This window comes from Oncorhynchus nerka, linkage group LG11, assembly GCF_034236695.1.
Source record: "Oncorhynchus nerka isolate Pitt River linkage group LG11, Oner_Uvic_2.0, whole genome shotgun sequence".
Classification (NCBI taxonomy): Eukaryota; Metazoa; Chordata; class Actinopteri; order Salmoniformes; family Salmonidae; genus Oncorhynchus; species Oncorhynchus nerka.
Window position 1 is genome coordinate 43,134,686 of NC_088406.1, and position 23,835 is coordinate 43,158,520.

At 42.4% G+C, this 23,835-nt stretch overlaps 2 protein-coding genes across 2 annotated transcripts in view; both read left to right on the top strand.

Annotated features, from left to right (window-relative positions):
* LOC115136912 (ras GTPase-activating protein 2-like) overlaps positions 1-7,236 on the top strand; it is a 54,515-nt gene extending 47,279 nt beyond the window's left edge. Inside the window, exons 22-24 of the mRNA XM_029672824.2 lie at positions 2,183-2,286; positions 2,607-2,784; positions 2,919-7,236. Of these exons, the coding sequence (XP_029528684.1) occupies positions 2,183-2,286; positions 2,607-2,784; positions 2,919-2,949 (313 nt within the window). The 3' untranslated portion in view covers positions 2,950-7,236. The remainder of the gene's footprint in view (positions 1-2,182; positions 2,287-2,606; positions 2,785-2,918) is intronic.
* Positions 4,764-18,577, top strand: LOC135573880 (uncharacterized). The gene is made up of 9 exons (XM_065024077.1): positions 4,764-4,841; positions 5,220-5,288; positions 8,982-8,997; positions 9,119-9,216; positions 9,918-10,033; positions 10,697-10,862; positions 11,380-11,387; positions 14,179-14,321; positions 18,381-18,577. Exons 1-9 carry the CDS (start codon positions 4,764-4,766, stop codon positions 18,575-18,577), a joined length of 891 nt encoding a protein of 296 aa, XP_064880149.1.
* The last annotated feature ends 5,258 nt before the right edge of the window (positions 18,578-23,835 follow it).

The window sequence follows — 23,835 nt, forward strand, 5'->3', positions numbered from 1 at the left end:
CCAGTCTCAGGTCTTTTGCAGACTCCATCAGGTTTTCTTCCAGAATGGTCCTGTATTTGGCTCCGTCCATCTTCCCAGCAATTTTAACCATCTTCCCTGTCCCTGCTGAAGAAAAGCAGGCCCAAACCATGATTCTGCCACCACCATGTTTGACAGTGGGGATGGTGTGTTCAGGGTGATGAGCTGTGTTGCTTTTACGCCAAACATAACGTTTTGCATTGTTGCCAAAAAGTTCAATTTTGGTTTAATCTGACCAGAGCACCTTCTTCCACATGTTTGGTGTGTCTCCCAGGTGGCTTGTGGCAAACTTTAAACTACACTTTTTATGGATATCTTTAAGAAATGGCTTTCTTCTTGCCACTCTTCCATAAAGGCCAGATTTGTGCAATATACGACAGATTGTTGTCCTATGGACAGAGTCTCCCACCTCAGCTGTAGATCTCTGCAGTTCATCCAGAGTGATCATGGGCCTCTTGGCTGCATCTCTGATCAGTCTTCTCCTTGTATGAGCTGAAAGTTTAGAGGGACGGCCAGGTCTTGGTAGATTTGCAGTGGTCTGATACTCCTTCCATTTCAATATTATCGCTTGCACAGTGCTCCTTGGGATGTTTAAAGCTTGGGAAATCTTTTTGTATCAAAATCCGGCTTTAAACTTCTTCACAACAGTATCTCGGACCTGCCTGGTGTGTTCCTTGTTCTTCATGATGCTCTCTGCGCTTTTAACGGACCTCTGAGACTATCACAGTGCAGGTGCATTTATACGGAGACTTGATTACACACAGGTGGATTGTATTTATCATCATTAGTCATTTAGGTCAACATTGGATCATTCAGAGATCCTCACTGAACTTCTGGAGAGAGTTTGCTGCACTGAAAGTAAAGGGGCTGAATAATTTTGCACGCCCAATTTTTCAGTTTTTGATTTGTTAAAAAAGTTTGAAATATCCAATAAATGTCGTTCCACATCATGATTGTGTCCCACTTGTTGTTGATTCTTCACAAAAAAAATACAGTTTTATATCTTTGTTTGAAGCCTGAAATGTGGCAAAAGGTCGCAAAGTTCAAGGGGGCTGAATACTTTCGCAAGGCACTGTATATATTCTCGCCATTTTTAGGGAAATAAAAAGTATTGGGCCAAATTCCCTTGTGTATTAAAGTAGTAAAAATGTAAGTCATAGCACACAATGACTACATCAAGCTTGTGAATGTAAACATTTGTTGGATGCATTTGCTGTTTTATTGTAAATAAGAACATCATGCATTAATGTGGATGCTACCATGATTATGGATAATCCTGTATGAATGGTGAATAATGATGAGTGAGAAAGTTAGAGGCATAAATATCATACCCCCCTGTTATTGTAACCACCTCTGTTATTGTAATGGTGAGAGGTTAGCATGTTTTGCACTACTATGTACAGAAAGTGTTGTAATTTCTAAATGGTTCACCCAACATGGATGAAAATACCCTCAAATGAAAGCTGACAGTCTGTTCTGTTCTCCAACACTTTGGATTTATTTACAAAAACAACAACAAAATTGTCACTGTCCCAATACTTTTGGAGCTCACTGTATGTGAACGTTTCTGAATTTAATCCATGTTTGAAATTATTCTTGGGACATGTAATACAAATGATTTATAACTATGTTCCGGCCCCCGACCGTCCGCTCAAGGAATGATTGTAATTGGTGACCTCTACCCTAGGTGCTTGTGTAGATCGGGTAGGTTTGTATAGATGGCTGTATGGTTCATTTGATTTATTTTCAGTCAATTCATTGTGATGGCTAAAAATACATCTTGTAACTGCGGATAGTAAGTATGATTACTCCTGGGCTACAGCACCCAAATATTAGTTTATAGAACTTAAAAAGAGTTGAGCATAGAACATTTTTACATGGTTCATAGTTCTATCTTGGAATTTGCCATATTTTGTGTACTGATGCTATCCTTCCCTCTCAGATCAACACAAGTTCCTAGAAGATAGAGGCTGCTTCCTCAAAGAAATTGACCGTATCAGAATCACTGCCTACTTGTATCAGACACCTGAGTCTTATTCAATAGGGAGCACGTAGTGAAATTGGACAATTCCAGCACGCTCCAGCACGCGTTATTGGATAATTCCAGGTTTTCTTTTTTCTTCCATTTGGTGCCTAATGAACATGACCCTGTCTTCTCTCCCAGTACCTTGCTGGCTAACCTGCAGCTGGACATCGACTGTGACCGCGAGACGGAGAGAATCTTCTCCCTCCTCACTTCCAGCTACTCCAAACTGCAGAAGATGGAAGGCAAGTGGGATTCTACCAGTCAATCGCCCAACTCTCACACAAATGAATATAAAAAATATTCTTATCACAATAGATTATTTATATAGTGGCTTATTGCATGAGGCATTTTCTCTTGAACCGTACGTACCCTGCTGGCTCAGATATTTTATTTTCACATTGTCCTTTCCAGCTCAGTTCCTGCAACTATTGTGTATGACTAATTAGGCTAGTACAGCTCGGATTGGCTTGGCTCAGTTTGGCCCTTTAGTGGGAATCTGGCAACAGTAGCTTGGTGTGATAGCCTGTGATGATGACCTCATGTATCTGTCTCCTGTGATCAGATGCGTGTGCCAGCATCGCTGTGTACCAGGGACCTCCGAGGGAGCAGGACGACTACTCCCTGTTCACCATCCAGGACCCCAAGGAGACATTCCACACAGTGCAGCAGATCACACACATCCTGGAGGAGCTACAGAGAGAGCACGACACTCGCAGCGGCACCGCGCAGTACGGCAGCCAGTAAGTACACGCACGCACTCTCAAATACATACATACATATGTGTATACACGGACACTTTTTCACATGCACACATGGATACACATGCGTAGAGAGCCACGTAAATATTTATCTTTGCTTTTCTGTGTCTTTCTAGAGAGAATCCGATAGTTGGGAAGACATCCTAACCAGTCTAGGTGGGTCTGTCTGGCCTGAGTTCAACACTGGAGCCCCAGGGTGGCACCGTCGGGATTGGTACTGAGAACGCTGCCTGCCTCCGCGAATACCAAGAACGCATTACCCCCAAGATCGTGCTCTGCACCCCCTTCCCCGTCCACCACCGTGTGACTGGACGGACCGTCCAATAGAGGAAGTTAGAATTGTCACCTGACCCTGACCAGAAGCTCTCATTGGTTCAGAAGAGGATACCCTTAGTTGTTTTTTAAAATTCTCTTTCCCCGCCTGTCTCCATCCCTCTCTCTCGTTCTCACACACCACTGCCCTAATCAGAGGAGAATGTGCTTGCTCTCGTCTTCTACTTGATTTGCACAACAAAACTCAATCATTTCATTGAAATCTCCCCTTTTTCTACAGTTCGGTGAAGACCAGACAACATCATTAGTTGGTGTGTGTGAATAGGCTGCTAAAATAATCCCTTTTATACACTCAATGTTTTCGATCATCAACCATCAAGATGAAGCTCTCAATCTCTTGGGGCTTCACTGTTTGACGTCTGTTTACAACTAAACAGCAAGCTGATTTTGTTTCTCATTTTCTATAAAAGGGAATTTTTCTCTCCTTCCTCCTCCTCTACCCACCTCTATATTTTGTGCTTTGAACAAATGCAGGTGTTTCAGAGTACAGTTAAGTGGATGAAACCGATCTGCCTTATTTTTCTTAATGGATGTATGTGTAAAAGTCTCTCTCACATCCATCCTCGGGTTAGGGAATAATGCCCAAGCACTTTACATATTTGGAATATTCCAGATGGCATCATTTTAGATACGTGGTATCAGTAAACCCCCCACATTGATCAGTTAAATGATCTCGTTTACGTTCTCGTTTCCAGTCCTGTACGATGACGTTTATAGCCTGTAGATTTTAATAGCTATTTTTCTTACACCAAAGATGAAAATTTCGTAGGATCGACTTGGGAAAAAAAGGGTATAAATGTATTTTGAATACAGACTTTTTGAAAATGGAGAGAAATGCAGGATATATTTAGTTCATGTACATTTTGGTAAATGCATTGTTCCTCCTTTTAACGATGTAGACGATTTGATTGAGTAACGTTCTAATGTTCTCTGGAAATGCAGAGGGACCGTGGTCTGTAGTCTGTGACAACCGCTTCACCATGTAGTGATGTCACTGCATATCAATCACCATAAATCACAACAAGATAGACAATCCCCTTCACTTGCCAATCTAGCCCCTTAGATAGTCAACACTGCATCACTGGCCCACATTAACTAGTAGTCAAAGCTCAGGGATGATAGACGAGTTTCCCACTAGTACACTGAACAAAAACATAAATGCAAGATGCAACAATTTCAAAGGCTTTCCTGAGTTACAGTTCATATAAGGAAATCATTCAATTGAAATTAATTCATTAGGCCCTAATCTATGGATTTCACATGACTGGGAATACAAATATGCATCTGTTGATCACAGATACCTTTAAAAAAAAAAAAAGAAGGTAGTTGCGTGGATCAGAAAACCAGTCCGTATCTGGTGGGATCACCATTTGCCTCATGCAGTGCGACAATTCTCCTTCACATAGAGTTTATCAGGCTGTTGATTGTGGCCTGTGAATGTTGCCCCACTTCTCTTCAATGGCTGTGCAAAGTTTCTGGATATTGGCGGGAACTGGAACACGCTGTTGTACATGTTGTTCCAGAGCATCGCAAACGTACTCAATGGGTGACATGTCTGGTGAGTATGTAGACCATGGAAGAACTGGGACATTTTCAGCTTCCAGGAAGTGTATACAGATCCTTGCGACATGGGGCCGTGCATCATGATGCATAAGGTGATGGCAGCGGATGAATGGCACGACAATGGGCCTCAGGATCTCGTCACAGTACCTCTGCAGTAAAATTCCCATCAATAAAATGCAATTGTGTTCGTTGTCCGTAGCTTATGCCTGCCCATACCAAAACCCCACCCCCACCTGTGGCACACATTTATATCAGCAAACCACACCACACCATACACATGGTCTACCATCTTCCCGGTACAGTTGAAAACCAGGATTCAATCCATGAAAAGCACACTTCTCCAGTGTGCCAGTGGCCTTGGAAGATGAGCATTTGATGTCAAACTGCAGTCAAGTCAAGACCCTGGTGAGAATGAAGAGCACGCAGATGAGCTTCCATGAGATGATTTCTGACAGTTTGTGCAGAAAGTCTTAGTTGTGCAAACCCACTGTTTCATCAACTGTCTGGGTGTCTTGTCTCAGACCATCCCGCAGGTGAAGAAGGCGGGTGTGGAGATCCTGAGCTTGCGACGTTACACGTGGTCTGCAGTTGTAAGGCCGATTGGATGTACTGCCAAATTCTCGACAACAACATTTTGGTAGAGAAATTAACATTAAATTATCTGGCAACAGCTCTAGGGGTCATTCCTGCAGTCAACATGCAGATTGCACACTCTGTGGCATTGTGTTGTGTGATAAAACTGCACATTTTAGAGTGGCTTTTTATTGTCCCCAGCACAAAGTGCACCTGTGTAATCATCATGCTGTTTAATCCGCTTCTTGAAATGCCACACCTGTCAGGTGAATGGATTATCTTGGCAAAGGAGAAACACTCACTAACAGGGATGTAAAGAAAAGTATAAACAACATTTTAGAGACAAGCTTTTTGTGCATATGGGAAATATCTGGGATCTTTTATTTCAGCTCATGAAACATGGGACCAATACTTTACATGTTGCGTTTATATTTTTGTTCAGTGTAATTACGAGTTGGAGGGGCGTTCAAGTGGATTCCCCCCCCCCCCCCAGTCGTATGTGGTAAATGTCAAATCAAAGTTTTTATTTGTCGCACAGACAGATTCGCAGATGTTAAAGCAGGTCCAGTGAAATGCTTATAAAGGATGCAGGTCAGATAAATCTAATTTCTGGTGAGTGACCACCGATTTAATGTCCCAAAGTTGTTTTTGGTTGTAGGAAATAATACTACCTAATTCTACCACCTTCCCACTTGAACACAGCATTAGTCCATATAGTCGCACCGTTCTTTATCATTTTATCAGTCAACCCGTAGGAACGACAGTGTGTAAACAGTTGCCTAGAAACTTGATCTTGGATCAACAACAAGAAGGGAACGTGTATCACCGTTAGTACAGGGTTAACCATGTTTCAGATATATTTTTGTTTGGCTTGTGGAACTATTTGCTGTCAGAAGTTTTGTCTTTGGTCCGTCATATATTCCCGACATGCATGTCCTGTATATTTAACTGTATATTTTTTATGAGTACATTTTGTATGTATGTTGTTTTTTTTAACACTGCAAAAAAAATCTGTGTTGGTGTGTTGCGGCACCTTGTTATTTGTCTTCAGTGGTACTAGGAAGCTGGCTGCTTCATGTCAGAGTCTAATGTTTGGTAGCTTGCTGCGGAGTCTACATCTATAGCTTATGCAACGTTACAGAATTTAACGTTGTCTGAAACACCAGGGTCGTGTTCATCACAGCACACAGCGGAAAACTTTTTGCAATGGATAAAGAAAATGAGCATCTACCTGTTTGTCTGTTTTCTTGCGTTTGGTGCCTAAATGAACAGAACCTAGGTTAGGTCCCACCTGACTTTGTTTGTCAGCGGTGTTGCTGAAGGCTCTTGGCCTCATGGTTCTTGTCCTTTGTCGGCCGATTCTAATGTGTAGGTAAAGATGTCATGAGTGAGCTTGTTGGTTCATTGGTTATCTTTCACCAATCTCAAACGGTTTTCAATCATAAGGGAATTTTCAATCACCGCGTCATCTCCTCACTTTACTTTTGACAGTCAGATGTTTTTATCATGATGTATCTTTAACGTTGTCAGAACCTTTTTTTTTTTTTGAGCCATGAGAAACAGGCCTTGACTACCCCCCCCCCCCCAAAGGGAACAAGGATTATCAGAAACATGTCTTACATTATCTGTGTGTGTGTATAGCCCATTTAACAAAACATGGGAAGTCGAGTGATGGTTAACAGTCGATCCCTCGACAGGCCTTCATGTGAACAGTATCTGTGAATTCATCGCCATGACATCATCAGCAGTCTTTTGAATGTTAAATTCAATCATTGCAAAGAGAATCGGTTATTTTCATATTTCACCCCTGTAAACCTACCATTGCATACAGGACTGGAGTACCTATTTTTGTTATTTAAACTTTAAATTTTATTTTCCACAACCAGAAGGTCAAATCATATCTCCTGTTTTTTTTTATTCGTTCATTTGAAATAATTTACAATAAACATGTTGCCAACCCTTTCACTTCGTGTGTGGTCTTTACTAAATGTCAGCTCTAGGGGAGGCGGAGTAGAGTAGAAACATTAGCCTGGACCCAGATCTGTTTGTAACACTTTGCCATCTCCTATAGCCATTGGAGTTGGTAAGATGGCACAAACAGATATGGAACCAAGCTATAAAGACATTGGGGGGAGAACACAAGAAGGGGCTATATTATGTGGCAGGTTGCTGTTTTATTGGGATGAGTTTTGTTCTGGAGGCAGAACTGAGCGATTTCTGCTAGATGGGCCGACTGCATAGTCAAAAATTGTCTATATTGTAAAAATAAAATGAGCTTATTGGTCAGAGTTTTAGGTTAGGATTAGCAGTGTGGTTAAGGTTAGGTTTAAAATCAGATTGTATGACTTTGTGGCTGACTACTAGTGACCACTGCAGAGCTACCTGCAGAACTAGATTCATGACGCAATGCTAACCTTCTATCCTTTTCATGAGACCATTAGAGGTGTACAGTCAACTAGCCAACAGTGTATACTGAACTCTGCGATGTAGAAGTTGTTTTCAGTTTGGGAAATGGGTTTACTATTGGCAGCACTTCACATGGAACAACTAATCATCCGCAAACCATTAAAGAAAATGTTTTGTCTTCCCAGTAATTGCCACTGTCACTTCAGTGGACTCGTCTCAATAAGAATGACTTGAAGAAAGTCTGTGGCATGTTTGGATTTAAGTCTCTTCCCCCAGATGTTCTCTAGCTTTTGGAAGTACTGTAGATATGCTGTAGTGTAGATCAGGGGTGCCCAAACTTTTGGACTTGGAAACCCCTTAAATCATGTTTATCAATATATAAGATCATTTTGGAAGACTGGCAAGCCCAATCTAATTTTGTTGGGGGCCATGTTTGGCCCGCAGGCCCCACTTTGGATGGCCCTGCTGTAGATAAAGAGTGAGAGACGAGGAATAGTGTGATAGCCCGCCTCCCCTGTCCTAACCAAGGACTGCCCATGTGCACAACAGCATAAGTTACTCTTTAGCCCTGGTACACTTTTCAAGCACCAGCTGCATTCTGCTGAAGGCACATATTGGACTGTCACTTTTGATAACTTCCGTGACCAAAAAGTACATCTTAATACATTCATCTGTGTGAAGACAAAGACCGTTCTCTTTACACAACAAAGTTGCAACTGATTGACTAAGTCAGAACATATGTTGGCTGTGTTCTGCATTTGTTTTGTCCCCGTCATCGCACATTGCTTTGATGTGTTACTTCGATGTCGACCACATAGTGTGAGACTTCTCAATTTCCACCTGCAGTCTACCCTTCCCCTGCAGATTAACACCAGTCTTGCTTTTCAAATGAAAGGAAGCATGTAAAAACATGTTGGAACAAATCTCTTTATGATGCCACAGCATGGCTTACGAAGGATTTGGAAGCCATCCTTTTTCTGACACCAAACCAATTCCTTAAAAAGCCTATTGAGATTCAAGTGCTTTAAAAAAAAAAATACACTTGCCAAGAACAATGACTTAAAATGGGTCAGTGTTCCCTCTGTGTTTGGACCAAAAAATTACATAATAGTGTCCAAACCACAGACGCTATCTGACACACACAAACACACACACCTCCTTGACCCAGACATTGACCTCCCCATCATGGTTTATTTTGTTGGCTCATCTCCATCCTTATCTGCCAGGGCCAGGTTTGCCGAACTCTGGGAAAGAGACTAATTTCTCAAGACTTCTCAGCTTCCCTGTATCTCTTGTCTCATCAGGTGATGCTCCAGCCCAGTACATAGCCTAGAGGGCCAGACGAAGGACCAAAGAATCGGACTTGAGACGAGCATACAGCATAAACCCCTCAAGGAACGTCTGGTTAAGAGAATCAAGCACCCCAAAGGACAGTGAAAAGAAGTAGACGGAAGTAGATTGTTTGCATGGAAGAGGTTAGTGCTAGCACTGCTGACCCTAGTGATGTGGGTTCATCCAACGCTTGAACGGATACTGGAGGTAAGAGACGAAACAATGACATTATTTTACTATATGGTTTTACTCACACAGGGTTGGGGAGTAACTGATTGCATGCAATCTGATTACAAAACGGTATCAGTTACGGTACCACCAAAAATATTTGAATCAGATTACAGATACTTTTGAAAAAGTAGATTACTTATTAGATTACTTGTCAATTCAGAAAGGATGTTTGTGAAAAACATACATGAAACTTTCTGTTTTCTCAATGATATTCAATTCAGCATTGAAAAGGGTGCATGTTTGTTTGTTTGTTCCAGCTGAGCGAGTCTGACCACAAATCAGAGACGAATAGGATGACACACCAAATGCATTTTGATGGATCTTTTTTTGTCTTCTAATGCATTTTAAGGGGAAAGTAATACAAAAGTAACAAAGTAATCAGATTACGTTACTGAGTTTGGGTAATCCAGAAATTAGGTACTGATTTTTGGACAGGTAAGGTAACTAGTAACCATAATGGATTACATTTAGAAAGTAACCTACCCAACCCTGCTAACACAGTTACTGTGAGCACACACACACACACACACACACACACACATTTTTTCCTCCATCTAATTAGTGCAGCAATTGTTAGAAATTGTTTGGTTATGTAAATGTCAGTTTTGTTGGTTTAGCTAGCTTTCCTATCATCACAAATTGTGCCTACATACTCTTGTGTTGTTTCAACCCCATAGCCATCACCGGAATGCTACTCTTTTGTCAAGTCCAGGTCCTCATATCTCCTCTACACTAGAAAGAGCTTTGTGGGGAATGTCCCCATTCTGGACTACAAGGTCACAGAGTTGACCAGGTAGACTATAGGGATCATGACACCACTGAGCACCCCCCTTTCAGAACATTTAACCAGCCGGGGCACATCCGGCTGAACCACACTGACTGTACCAGGTCGCTGCTCTGGCCCCCCAATGGTGGAACAAACTCCCTCACGACGCCAGGACAGCGGAGTCAATCACCACCTTCGGGAGACACCTGAAACCCCACCTCTTTAAGGAATACCTAGGATAGGATAAAGTAATCCTTCTCACCCCCCCCTTAAAAGATTTAGATGCACTATTGTAAAGTGGCTGTTCCACTGGATGTCATAAGGTGAACGCACCAATTTGTAAGTCGCTCTGGATAAGAGCGTCTGCTAAATGACTTAAATGTAATGTAAATGTCCCACCTAGTCTCTCATTTATATACACTGAGTGTCCAAAACATTAAGAACACCTTAACACAATCCATGTCTCAAGGCTTAAAAATCCTTCTTTAACCTGTCTCCTCCCTTTCATCTACACTGATTTGAAGTGGATTTAACAAGTTACATGAATAAGGGATAATAGCTTTCACCTGGATTCACCTGGTCAATCTATGTCTTGGAAAGAGCAGGTGTTCTTAATGTTTTGTGTATGCTCAATAAGCGGTAACGCTGTTATGATAATGTCTGTGTTTTGACATGTCTGTCCATCTGTAGCTTTGACTCTGGGTTTGAGCTGCGTACTCTGGACCCGGGGGGGATATTCTTTGGGGACATCGACGGGCAGCAGAACTACTTCCTGCTGGCGGTGGTCCATGGGAATCTGAGCGTTCAGACGAGCCGCGGGGACAGACAGGTCCTCGTCACCTCAGGGCCAAGATTGGTGATGGGGAGTGGAAAAAGGTGAGGTCCTGAACCGTACCCTCTAAATTACTTTGTGACAGTAGGCTATGTTATAACCATAACATAATTACCATGTGGAAAATGTACAGGTAAATGCCTAAATAAAGGAAACACCAACATAAAGTGTCTTAATAGGGCGTAGGGCCACGACAGCTTCAATGCGCCTTGGCATAGATTCTACAAGTGTTTGGAACTCTATTGGAGGGATGTGACACCATTCTTCCACGAGAAATTCTATCATTTGGTGTTTTGTTGATCGTGGTGGAAACCCTGTCTTTGGCGCGCTCCAGAATCTCCCATAAGTGTTCAATGGCGAACGTGCATAAAGATGTCAAAATTCTAATATGACTTCATTGTTTCACCAGTATGCAATGAAGTTTTGAACTACGGCGCACAATATTGTTCAATGTGCCAATAAATCAGCATAATCTACTTTTTCGTTTTTTCTAATTGCCGGCATCTTGAAGCTAAAATGGGGATCATGTTTACTGTGCTAGAGTAATGGATAATGTACAGTCGTGGCCAAAAGTTTTGAGAATGACGACGCATATTAATTTTCATAAAGTCTGCTGCCTCAGTGTCTTTAGATATTTTTGTCAGATGTTACTATGGAATACTGAAGTATAATTACAAGCATTTCATAAGTGTCAAAGGCTTTTATTGACAATTACATGAAGTTGATGCATAGAGTCAATATTTGCAGTGTTGACCCTTCTTTTTCAAGACCTCTGCAATCCACCCTGGCATGCTGTCAATTAACTTCTGAGCCACATCCTGACTGATGGCAGCCCATTCTTGCATAATCAATGCTTGGAGTTTGTCAGAATTTGTGGGTTTTTGTTTGTCCCACCCGCCTCTTGAGGATTGACCACAAGTTCTCAATGGGATTAAGGTCTGGGGAGTTTCCTGGCCATGGACCCAAAATATTGATGTTTTGTTCTCCGAGCCACTTAGTTATCACTTTTGCCTCATGGCAAGGTGCTCCATCATGCTGGAAAGGGCATTGTTCGTCACCAAACTGTTCCTGGATGGTTGGGAGAAGTTGCTCTCGGAGGATGTGTTCGTACCAGTCTTTATTCATGGCTGTGTTCTTAGGCAAAATTGTGAGTGAGCCCACTCCCTTGGCTGAGAAGCAACCCCACACATGAATGGTCTCGGGATGCTTTACTGTTGGCATGACACGGCTGATGGTAGTGCTCACCTTGTCTTCTCCGGACAAGCTTTTTTCTGGATGCCCCAAACAATCGGAAAGGGGATTCATCAGAGAAATTATTTTACCCCCGTCCTCAGCAGTACCTTTTGCAGAATATCAGTCTGTCCCTGATGTTTTTCCTGGCGAGAAGTGGCTTCTTTGCTGCCCTTCTTGACACCAGGCCATCCTCCAAAGTATTCGCCTCACTGTGCGTGCAGATGCACTCACACCTGCCTGCCGCCATTCCTGAGCAAGCGCTGTACTGGTGGTGCCCCGATCCCGCAGCTGAATCAACTTTAGGAAATGGTCCTGGCGCTTGCTGGACTTTCTTGGGCACCCTGAAGCCTTCTTCACAACATCTGAACCGCTCTCCTTGAAGTTCTTAATGATCCGATAAATGGTTGATTTAGGTGCAATCTTACTAGCAGCAATATCCTTGCCTGTGAAGCCCTTTTTGTGCAAAGCAATGATGACGGCACGTGTTTCCTTGCAGGTAACCATATTTGACAGAGGAAGAACAATGATTCCAAGCACCACCCTCTTTTTGAAGCTTCCGGTCTGTTATTGGAACTCAATCAGCATGACAAAGTGATCTCCAGCCTTGTCCTTGTCAATACTCACACCTGTGTTAACAAGAGAATCACTGACATGATATCAGCTGGTCCTTTTGTGGCAGTGCTGAAATGCAATGGAAATGTTTTGGGGGGATTCAGTTCCTTTGCATGGCAAAGAGGGACTTTGCAATTCATCTGATCACTCTTCATAACATTGTGAGTATATGCAAAATTGCCATCATACAAACTGAGGCAGCAGACTTTGTGAAAATGTATATTTTTGTCATCCTCAAACCTTTTTGCCACGACTGTACAGCATGAGATATTTGTGGTAAGTGCAAGGGGTCCGCCACCTTTATGCACCTCTGCAATTGGGTTGAGATCTGGTGACTGAGACGGCCATGGCATATGGTTGACATTGTTCTCATGCTCAAACAATTCGGTGACCACTGGTGCCCTGTGGATGGGGGCATTGTCATCCTATGGGGGCATAGCCATGGTATCCAAAATAATGCCCTGCCCAGCATTTTTATACGCAACCCTAAGCATGATGGGACATTAATTGCTTAATTAACTCAGGAACCACACCTGTGTTGAAGCAACTGCTTTCAATATACTTTTGTATCCCTCATTTAGTTAAGTGTTTCCATTATTTTGACAGTTACCTGTGATAGCCATGCAATAGCAATGTAATAACCATGTGGGCCATGTAATAACCATGTCAATACAATGTAAGACCCACATGGGCTATGTATTAGTGATCCAATACCAATGTATTATCCAATGTAATGACCATGTGGGCCATGTAATAACCATGTCAATGCAATGTAAGACCCACATGGGCTATGTATTAGTGATCCAATACCAATGTATTATCCAATGTAATGACCATGTGGGCCATGTAATAACCATGTCAATGCAATGTAAGACCCACATGGGCTATGTATTAGTGATCCAATACCAATGTATTATCCAATGTAATGACCATTTGGGCCATGTAATAACCATGTCAATGCAATGTAAGACCCACATGGGCTATGTATTAGTGATCCAATACCAATGTATTATCCAATGTAATGACCATGTGGGCCATGTAATAACCATGTCAATACAATGTAAGACCCACATGGGCTATGTATTAGTGATCCAATACCAATGTATTATCCAATGTAATGACCATGTGGGCCATGTAATAACCATGTCAATGCAATGTAAGACCCACATGGGCTATGTATTAGTGATCCAATACCAATGTATTATCCAATGTAATAACCATGTGGGCCATGTAATAACCATGTCAATACAATGTAAGACCCACATGGGCTATGTATTAGTGATCCAATACCAATGTATTATCCAATGTAATGACCATGTGGGCCATGTAATAACCATGTCAATGCAATGTAAGACCCACATGGGCTATGTATTAGTTATCCAATACCAATGTATTATCCAATGTATTGACCATGCAATAATAGTGTTGGTCTAAGGGCCAGCGTAAAAGCCATACCCACATATGACCCCTGAACTCATCTAAATCTAACCTGTACATTATGGATGCCGATTACAGTGATGAAACAGGAGGGAGCTGTGGCTGTGCCCGTGGGTTCGGAGGCAGTCGTCACAGTTCAGCAGTCCGCTGAGAGCCACATGGCCGAGATAGGCAACAGAGTTACACATGGGATACGCAAATGTACAGTCAATAACACAATAGAAAAATCTGTATACAGTGTGTGCAAAGGAGGTAAGGCAATAAATAGGCCATAGTGGCGAAGTAGTTACCCTGGGGGTGAGTCTTGTTAACACCCACCTGACTGACAGGGAGCAGAATGGGAGGATGTGAGAGGACCCATGGGAAGGAATGTGTCTAGAGAGGGGTTAGGACCTAACGGGGACACAGCAGGGTTGCAGACAGGCTGGAGGCGGGGGTGAGAGATAATTAAGGTGTAGAAGGGGTAGTGCTAGCATGTTGTGGGAGGTTTTTGAAGGGTTTTTGTTTCTGCACAGTAAAGGTTAGGACCTTTACATTCCATGGTTAGGAGCAACAGTAATAAAACACAGGGTTGCAGATGGTGTGGGAGGCCGGTGGGACATTAAGAGAGAGCGTGAAGGGGTAGTGGTAAAATGTGAAGTGAGGTTTTTGGAGGAAAATGTGTGACTGCAGAGGGCTTGGGAACAATGTTAGTAAGTACACGGGGGTTGCATCACAAAATACACCCTATTCCCTGTGTAGTGTACTACATTTGACCTATAAATCAAATTAAATGTCACATGCGCACAGGTGTAGACCTTACCGTGAAATGCTTACTTACAAGCCCTTAACTACATTTGACCATCTCAGTGCAAGAGGCATCAAATCCCTAAATGCTCATCACATCCAGCCATGATTGGGAGTCCCATAGGGCGGTGCACAATTGGCCCAGCGTTGTCTGGGTTTGGCCTGGATAGGCCCTCATTGTAAATAAGAATTTGTTTGAATCCAGGCTGCATCACATCCAGCTGTGATTGGGAGTCAAGCCTGTTTGATTAGTTTAGTTGTTCAGCAGTCTTGGCCTGTTAAGGAGCAGACTAGCAGGTACCTCTTGAGCAGTAGCAGTCTGACTTGGGTGACTGGAGTCTTTGACAATGGAATAACGTGCCATTTGGGACACAGCCTGGGTTGCGGAAGAAGGAGGGCATAGGATGAAACATTGAAGGCTCACTAGTGGGACACTAGCTACTATGCCCTCCTTAATTATTGCTAAAGTCTAAATTGAGTGAATTGGACCATTTTCCTGTCCTGCTAAGCATTCAAAATGTAACGAGTACTTTTGGGTGTCAGGGAAAATATAAATAGGAAAGTACAGATACCCAAAAAGTACTTTAAAGTATATTTACTTAAGTACTTTACACCACTGACTGTCTGTGGAGATGGGAGTTAACCAGGGATCTGTCTGGTTCTCATAACATTAGTTTTGCTCATCTAATCTGTGTGCAATGATAACCACTGTGCTCTTTCAAACACTAATAATGATTTTCAGAGTTGGACCGCACAGCCTGAGCCGGTTCTCTGACACACCAACTTTCTCACCATGATAAGAACAACAAGATCAAAGCATAGCATATGCCTCAGTGTTCAACCACTCCTAAGAGAACATGAACTGTAGATCATATCACTTGAACACTATTTTATACCCCACACAAACAGCAATCCATGGTTAGGAGCAACAGTAATAAAACACAGAGTTGCAGATGGGGTGGGAGGCTGCTGGGATATTAAGAGAGAGCGTGAAGGGGTAGTGGTAAAATGTGAAGTGAGGTTTTTGGAGGAAAATGTGTGACTGCAGAGGGCTTGGGAACAATGTTAAGGTCAACTACCCATAAATGTTTCCAAGGACCTAAAATATAGGTCCCAGAATTTTTCCCTGTCAGGGTGCGTGGTCAGAAAAAAATCCTGAGGGTTAAAGCCAACAGAGGCGACTCCAGGAAAGTAGGACCCAGGGGCAATATGTACCCAGCACCTCTGCACCTTAGAATCCTGCAGGCTCCGCTCCAGGATGCTGGAGTCCTGACTGACCCAGTCCCAGCTCCACACGCAGCCATCCAGAAGAGGGTTCAGCTTGACAGACAGACAGACCGAGAGGAAATTGTATAGAAAAACAAGCCCCATGTGATTGCCCTTCACTACATAGCACGGTTTTTAGTCTAATTCAGATTAAGAGGGACAGTGGGTTCATTCAATGAACAGACACATGCTGTTTGTGTGGAGTATAAAATACAATGTTAAAATTCAATGACTTGCAGTTCATGCTTTCTCAGGAGTGGTTGAACTCTGAGCTCTGCTTTGATCCTGTTGTTCTTATCATGGTGAGAAAGTTGGTGTGTCAGAGAACTGTCCCAGGCTGTGCGGTCCAACTCTGAAAATCATTATTAGAGTTGACAAGAGCACAGTGGTTAACATTACACACAGATTAGAGAAGCAAATCTCACGTTATGAGAACCAGCCAGATCCCCTGGTTAACTCCCACCTCCACAGAGTCTTACATTCTTCATATAGTTAGTGTCCCACTAGGAAAGCTTCAACGTTCGACCCCATGCCCTTCTTCTTCTGCAACCCAGCCTGTATCCCAAATGGCACCCTATTCCATTTATGGGTAAAACGTAGGACACTACACAGGGAATAGGGTGTAATTTGTGATGCAACCCCAGTGTACTTATTAATATAGGTAATTTGGGGGGGGGATTGAAATAGTTCTGTTTGTCAAAAATATCACTCCAAAATACATGTTTGACTTAGAATTAAAGATTTTGGTAAAGAAGTTTCCAACGATTTTATGTCATAGTTTTCATACTCCCATTCCATGCATCATTTTCTTCACAGGGCTTTACGTTAGAGCCTGTATCTGAATTTTTTTATTTTTTATGTTATAGATTTTCAAATATGAGAACAAAAACGGAACAACCCCAACCTCTCATTCTCTCATCCATCCATCCCTACTTCCTGCCCTCCCATCTATCCTTCTCTCCAATCCATCCTCCCTTCTGCCCTATAATCTACCCTCCCTCCCTCCAATCCACCCACCAACCAAGGCATCATACCAAGGATATACTATTAAAGTATGTGGCAGGTAGCCTAGTGGTTAGAGCGTTGGACTTGTAACCGAAATGTTGCAAGATCGAATCCCCGTTCTGCCCCTGAACAAGGCAGTTAACCTACTGTTCCTAGGCGGTCATTGAAAATAAGAATTTGTTCTTAACTAACTTGACTAGTAAAATAAAGGTGTAAAAAAGTACATGAAATAGGACAGGAGCAAACAGAAAAACATTCATAAAAACAATGGAAAAAGTTCACTAAAAATTCTTATCAGCACAAATGGCCACCAGAACAGACATGACTGCTTACCAAACTATGCAAGTTACTCTAAGTAAAAGACAGGCTCTCATCATATTGTATTAATGGAGACCAGGTTAAGTCAAACTTATGTTGGGACCCAAGCACATTGTACCTAACCTTCCCCAGAGGCAGAGATGACATCACCTCCTTAACACACTGCATAAAGGAGGGCGGCTTTGCAGACTTCCAGTAAAAGAGGACAAGGCGGCAAGCCAGCAGCAAGTAAGTTCCCCAAAAATGGCAGTGAACGGGTTGTGGCTAACAGTTGTATTACACATATTTGAGAGTGCCTAAAAAATGGTGTCTCACTGTCACTGGACACTTGTATTTAAATTCTAAGCGGAAACACAGAACTTCTCTCGCAGGAAGAAAACAATTCAGATTGGGGTAAAAATGTGTAAACCTACCCCTTTAAGAATGGACCGATGGTTAACTCCCATCTCATTTACATTTACCTCATTTAGCAGATGCTCTTATCCAGAGTGACTTGCAGGAGCAATTAAGGTTAAGTGCCTTGATCAAGGGCACATTGGCAGATTTTCCACCTTTGCTGCTCAGGGATTTGAATCAGTGACCTTTTGATTACTAGCCCCACGCTCTTAACCACCAGGCTGCCTGACATCTCCACAGAGAGTTTCACATGCTCCCATACTGTAGCTACTGTTCCACTGCATTTCATTCTTGCCATTACTTCACTAACTTCTGAAGCTGAAGTTTAAGTACTTGGATCAGGTACTTTCCTTATTTTGTCAGTAATGTAAAAAGGGTGACAACATTCAATGGTCTGTTAAAGGAACACTGCATTGTTGTATGAACAAGAAAGTGCACCGGTTAGGGTGCAGAGTGATATGCATGTTATGTTTGTCTTTGTGTCTGCAGTGCTGCTGGGAAGCTCTTCAGCTGAGCCAGATGGTGCAGACTGGACTCTCTCTGTGGAGCTAGCTCTCAGAACCGTTTCAGCCAGAGGCTCTCTCCTCATCCTCGTAGACACTCAGAATGACTACATTATCTCCTTGAAACTCAACCACCCTTCACAGGTAACACACCGGAACTATACAGCCTCACGGCCCAACTGATCTGGACCAGCTTTTTGTTACGTTATAGTCTCTATCTTCTCTCAATCCTTCACTATTACTGCTTTGGAAATGATTTTGAAGAATGGTACAATGGCAAATCCTAACAAATGGCAAAGAGATGGCCAACACATACACACAATACAGGTAACCTTTATGTAACTAATTCCTATTTTACAATGGCTGCCTACCCCGGCCAAATCCTAACCCGGGTGACGCTGGGCCAATTGTGCGCCGCCCTATGGGACTCCCAATCACGACTGGTTGTGACACAGCCTGGATACACACACAAACTCACGCGGGTCACTCAAACACACATGCATGCACGCCCACACCCACACACACATACACACAGCAGCAGGTCACAAAGAAGTCTCTCACACACACACACACACACTCCTGCCTCCATGGAGTCTGGGAACTGACTTGATTAGCCCAATGCTCACATGTTGTGATGTCATGCAAAATGCCAAACATGAAGAGGTCAAACTTTCCGAAAGAGGCTTTGTTCAAATTATGTCACTGTCAGAGTGCCATACTTTAAGATGATTTAACTCCTGGAAATCCCCCCACATATATACATGATTCTTTCTGCTGTGTAGAACAAACCCTGACTTTTACCTTTTACGTCTTTTTAAGGCACAAACAGATGTGTTGCTGTTTCTTTTGCAGATTGTTTTATTGATACCGATTGTTGATCTGTCATTCGCTGTCTCTGTTTATGAAATTTGTATCCATTTGACAATGTGTTAACAATTTTTCTGGACCAACGGAGATCCTTTTAAACCCAAACGAAGCATTACCTCCAATCCCTATCCGAACACAGCCTTATGGGGTGATATAAAGCAAAAACAATCTCTCCTGGGTAAGTTTGTATTCATCCATTGTTAGTGTTTCCTGTGCCCTAGGAACTGATGCTGCGTTTGAGGGGGACTCTATTCTAGTTGCGCAGCTACCCCCAGGCCCTCTGCTCTGGTGAGAGTCAGTACCTGCAGCTGTAAGGTGAGGCCAGAACAGCTGGTGATTGGCATGGGCGTAACCAAGGCAACCATGAAGTTGACAGATGGGGACTATGAGCTCCTGAAGAGGGTGTTGAGCCAACCAGGGAGCATGGTGTACCTAGGGGGCGGGCCAGGTGAGAATTGAGTCTCAAATGACACCCTACTCCCTAGATAATGTACTACCCTAGGCCAGATACTTTCTCTTCAAATCCTATTCACACTGTCTTCCCACAACAACTGATCCTATTCCTCTTACTCTTTCACCATTCCACTCTTACACAGCACTGCTTATAAGACTACATGAGACCACTTAAACCACTGTTTACTGTTTGGCCATTGTCTGTCTCTCAACGTTTTACTCTGTCTCATATGGCTATCTATGTAACATCTGTAACACATGTTACTGCAGAGTGCATTGATATTGTATTTTCTAATAGTTGTAATTTTATTTGTATTGAAGCATCTCTAACATGTGAGGGATGTTCATTTGAAGAATAAGAGAAGGATTGCATTTTCTTTGTGTAGATCGTTTTGTATAACTTTTTTGGCAAACTTTGGTACGTTACCACAAACCACAGCATGGCCTCTTTCACTTTATTTGCTGCATATGTTTCTGTCATTTCCAGCAAAATTCCCCTCTGAGGTAAAGCTAAACGGTACAGCTGAATTACCATGTCCACTCTTAAGTCTGCGAATGGCAATAAAGCATTTGCTGCCTTTTATAGCTATTTGAGTAGCATTGCATTTTTTACAGACATGCTCAAATTGGTTGGTACCCTTACAGCTGATTGCAATGATGCTTAATTCCTCCTGAAAAGTGATTAAATTAAAAGCTATTTTATCATGTACACTTGCATGCCTTTGGTATGTCATAGAATAAAGCAAATAAGCTGTGAAAAGAGATGAATTACTGTTTATTCTACAAATACATTCTAAAATGGCCTGGACACATTTGTTGGTACCCCTTAGAAAATATAATAAATAATTGGATTATAGTGATATTTCAAACGAATTTGTTTCTTTAATTAGTATCAGACACACGTCTCCAATCATGTAATCAGTCATTCAGCCTATTTAAATGGAGAAAAGTAGTCTCTGTGCTGTTTGGTATCATTGTGTTGCACCACACTGAACATGGACCAGAGTAAAGTAGTCACTGTGCTGTTTGGTATCATTGTGTGCACCACACTGAACATGGACCAGAGTAAAGTAGTCACTGTGCTGTTTGGTATCATTGTGTGCACCACACTGAACATGGACCAGAGTAAAGTAGTCACTGAGCTGTTTGGTATCATTGTGTTGCACCACACTGAACATGGACCAGAGTAAAGTAGTCACTGAGCTGTTTGGTATCATTGTGTGCACCACACTGAACATGGACCAGAGTAAAGTAGTCACTGTGCTGTTTGGTATCATTGTGTGCACCACACTGAACATGGACCATAGTAAAGTAGTCACTGAGCTGTTTGGTATCATTGTGTCCACCACACTGAACATGGACCAGAGAAAAGTAGTCACTGTGCTGTTTGGTATCATTGTGTGCACCACACTGAACATGGACCAGAGTAAAGTAGTCACTGAGCTGTTTGGTATCATTATGTGCACCACACTGAACATGGACCAGAGTAAAGTAGTCACTGTGCTGTTTGGTATCATTGTGTGCACCACACTGAACATGGACCAGAGTAAAGTAGTCACTGTGCTGTTTGGTATCATTGTGTGCACCACACTGAACATGGACCAGAGTAAAGTAGTCACTGTGCTGTTTGGTATCATTGTGTGCACCACACTGAACATGGACCAGAGTAAAGTAGTCACTGTGCTGTTTGGTATCATTGTGTGCACCACACTGAACATGGACCAGAGTAAAGTAGTCACTGAGCTGTTTGGTATCATTGTGTTGCACCACACTGAACATGGACCAGAGTAAAGTAGTCACTGTGCTGTTTGGTATCATTGTGTGCACCACACTGAACATGGACCAGAGTAAAGTAGTCACTAAGCTGTTTGGTATCATTATGTGCACCACACTGAACATGGACCAGAGTAAAGTAGTCACTGTGCTGTTTGGTATCATTATGTGCACCACACTGAACATGGACCAGAGTAAAGTAGTCACTGTGCTGTTTGGTATCATTGTGTGCACCACACTGAACATGGACCAGAGTAAAGTAGTCACTGAGCTGTTTGGTATCATTATGTGCACCACACTGAACATGGACCAGAGTAAAGTAGTCACTGTGCTGTTTGGTATCATTGTGTGCACCACACTGAATATGGACCAGAGTAAAGTAGTCACTGTGCTGTTTGGTGTCATTGTGTGCACCACACTGAACATGGACCAGAGTAAAGTAGTCACTGTGCTGTTTGGTATCATTGTGTGCACCACACTGAACATGGACCAGAGTAAAGTAGTCACTGTGCTGTTTGGTATCATTATGTGCATCACACTGAACATGGACCAGAGAAAGCAAAGGAGAGATTTGTCTGAGGAGATCAGAAAGACAATAATAGACAAGCATGGTAAAGGTTAAAGGCTACAAGACCATCTCCAAGCAGCTTGATGTTCCTGTTACAACAGTTGCAAATATTATTAAGAAGTTTAAGGTCCATGGAACTGCAGCCAACCTCCCTGGGCACGGCCGCAAGAGGAAAATCAACCCCAGATTGAACAGAAGGATAGTGCGAATGATAGAAAAATAACCAAGGATAACTGCCAAAGAGATACAAGGTGAAGGTACGTCAGTTTCTGATCGCACCATTCGTCGCTTTTTGAGTGAACGTGGCCTCCATGGAAGAAGACCCAGGAGGACTCCACTCTTGAAAGAAAAACAAAGCCAGACTGGAATTTGCTAAAATGCATATTGACAAGCCACAATCTTTCTGGGAGAATGTCCTTTGGACAGATGAGTCAAAACTGGAGTTTTTTGGAAAGTCACATCAGCTCCATGTTCACAGATGGAAAAAATTAAGCTTTCAAAGAAAAGAACACCATACCTACAGGGAAACATGGAGGAGGCTCGGTTCTGCTCTGGGGCTGTTTCGCTGTGCCTGGCACAGGGTGCCTTGAACCTGTGCAGAGCACAATAAATCTCCAGAATGCCTTGATAGTCTTTAGAGAAACGTACTGCCCAGTGTCAGAAAGCTCTGTCTCAGTAGCAGGTCAATGGTCCTCCAACAGGATAATGTCCCAAAACAGGATAAGAACAAAACATTTGACTATTCTGAAGTCGCCTTCTGTGAGTCCTGTTATATATATATATATATATATATATATATATATATATATATATATATGGAAAGAGCTGAAACTTGCAGTCTGGAGAAGGCACCCATCAAACCTGGGACAGCTGGAGCAGTTTGCTCAGGAAGAGTGGGCCAAACTACCTGTTAACAGGTGCAGGGGTCTCATTGAGAGCTACAGAAAACGTTTGATTGCAATGATTGCCTTTAAAGGTTGTGCAACAAAATATTAGGGTAAGGGTCCCATGCTCTTTTCATGTTTTATTATTTACAATATTATGTTGAGTAAAAAAAAAAGCAACGTCTGATTTCTATTAAATATGGTATAAACAATGGTAGACCACTGTGTTATTATTTGACCTTGCTGGCCATCTATGAACATCTTGGCCATGTTCTGTTATAATCTCCACCCGACACAGCCAGAAGAGGACTGGCCTGGTTCCTCTCTAGGTTTCTTCCTAGGTTCTGGCCATTCTAGGGAGTTTTTCCTAGCCACCGTGCTTCTACAGCTGCATTGCTTGCTGTTTGGAGTTTTAGGCTGGGTTTCTGTACAGCACTTTGAGATATCAGCTGATGTAAGAAGGGCTTTATAAATACATTTGATTTGGATGCCAATTACTTTTGTCAGTTAAGTTATTTCAGAGAATTGTGCATTCTTATTTTTTGTGGCTGGGTGCCAATACATTTGAGCACGTCTGTATATGTTGTAATTTCCCCCAAAGCTGTCCAGATGGTCAAAAAACATTGTATTCTTTCGCACACTAAGTTCCTGAACCATTTCTTAATGTACTGTACGGATGAGATGCAAGTTCTGTGTATTACCTTATACTGCCTATGAAACTAACTAAAGCAAGACAGAAGCGCCTGGGAGAGAACAGCTACTCTATATTCTTCATTGACATGAGAGTGACATGAACACCAAAACACAAGGCACTCATCTTCTTACCAGACAGAAGCTCTCACATCCAGTTGCAGACCTGGATTCAAATTTAAATCATTTCAAATGCTTTAGCTGAG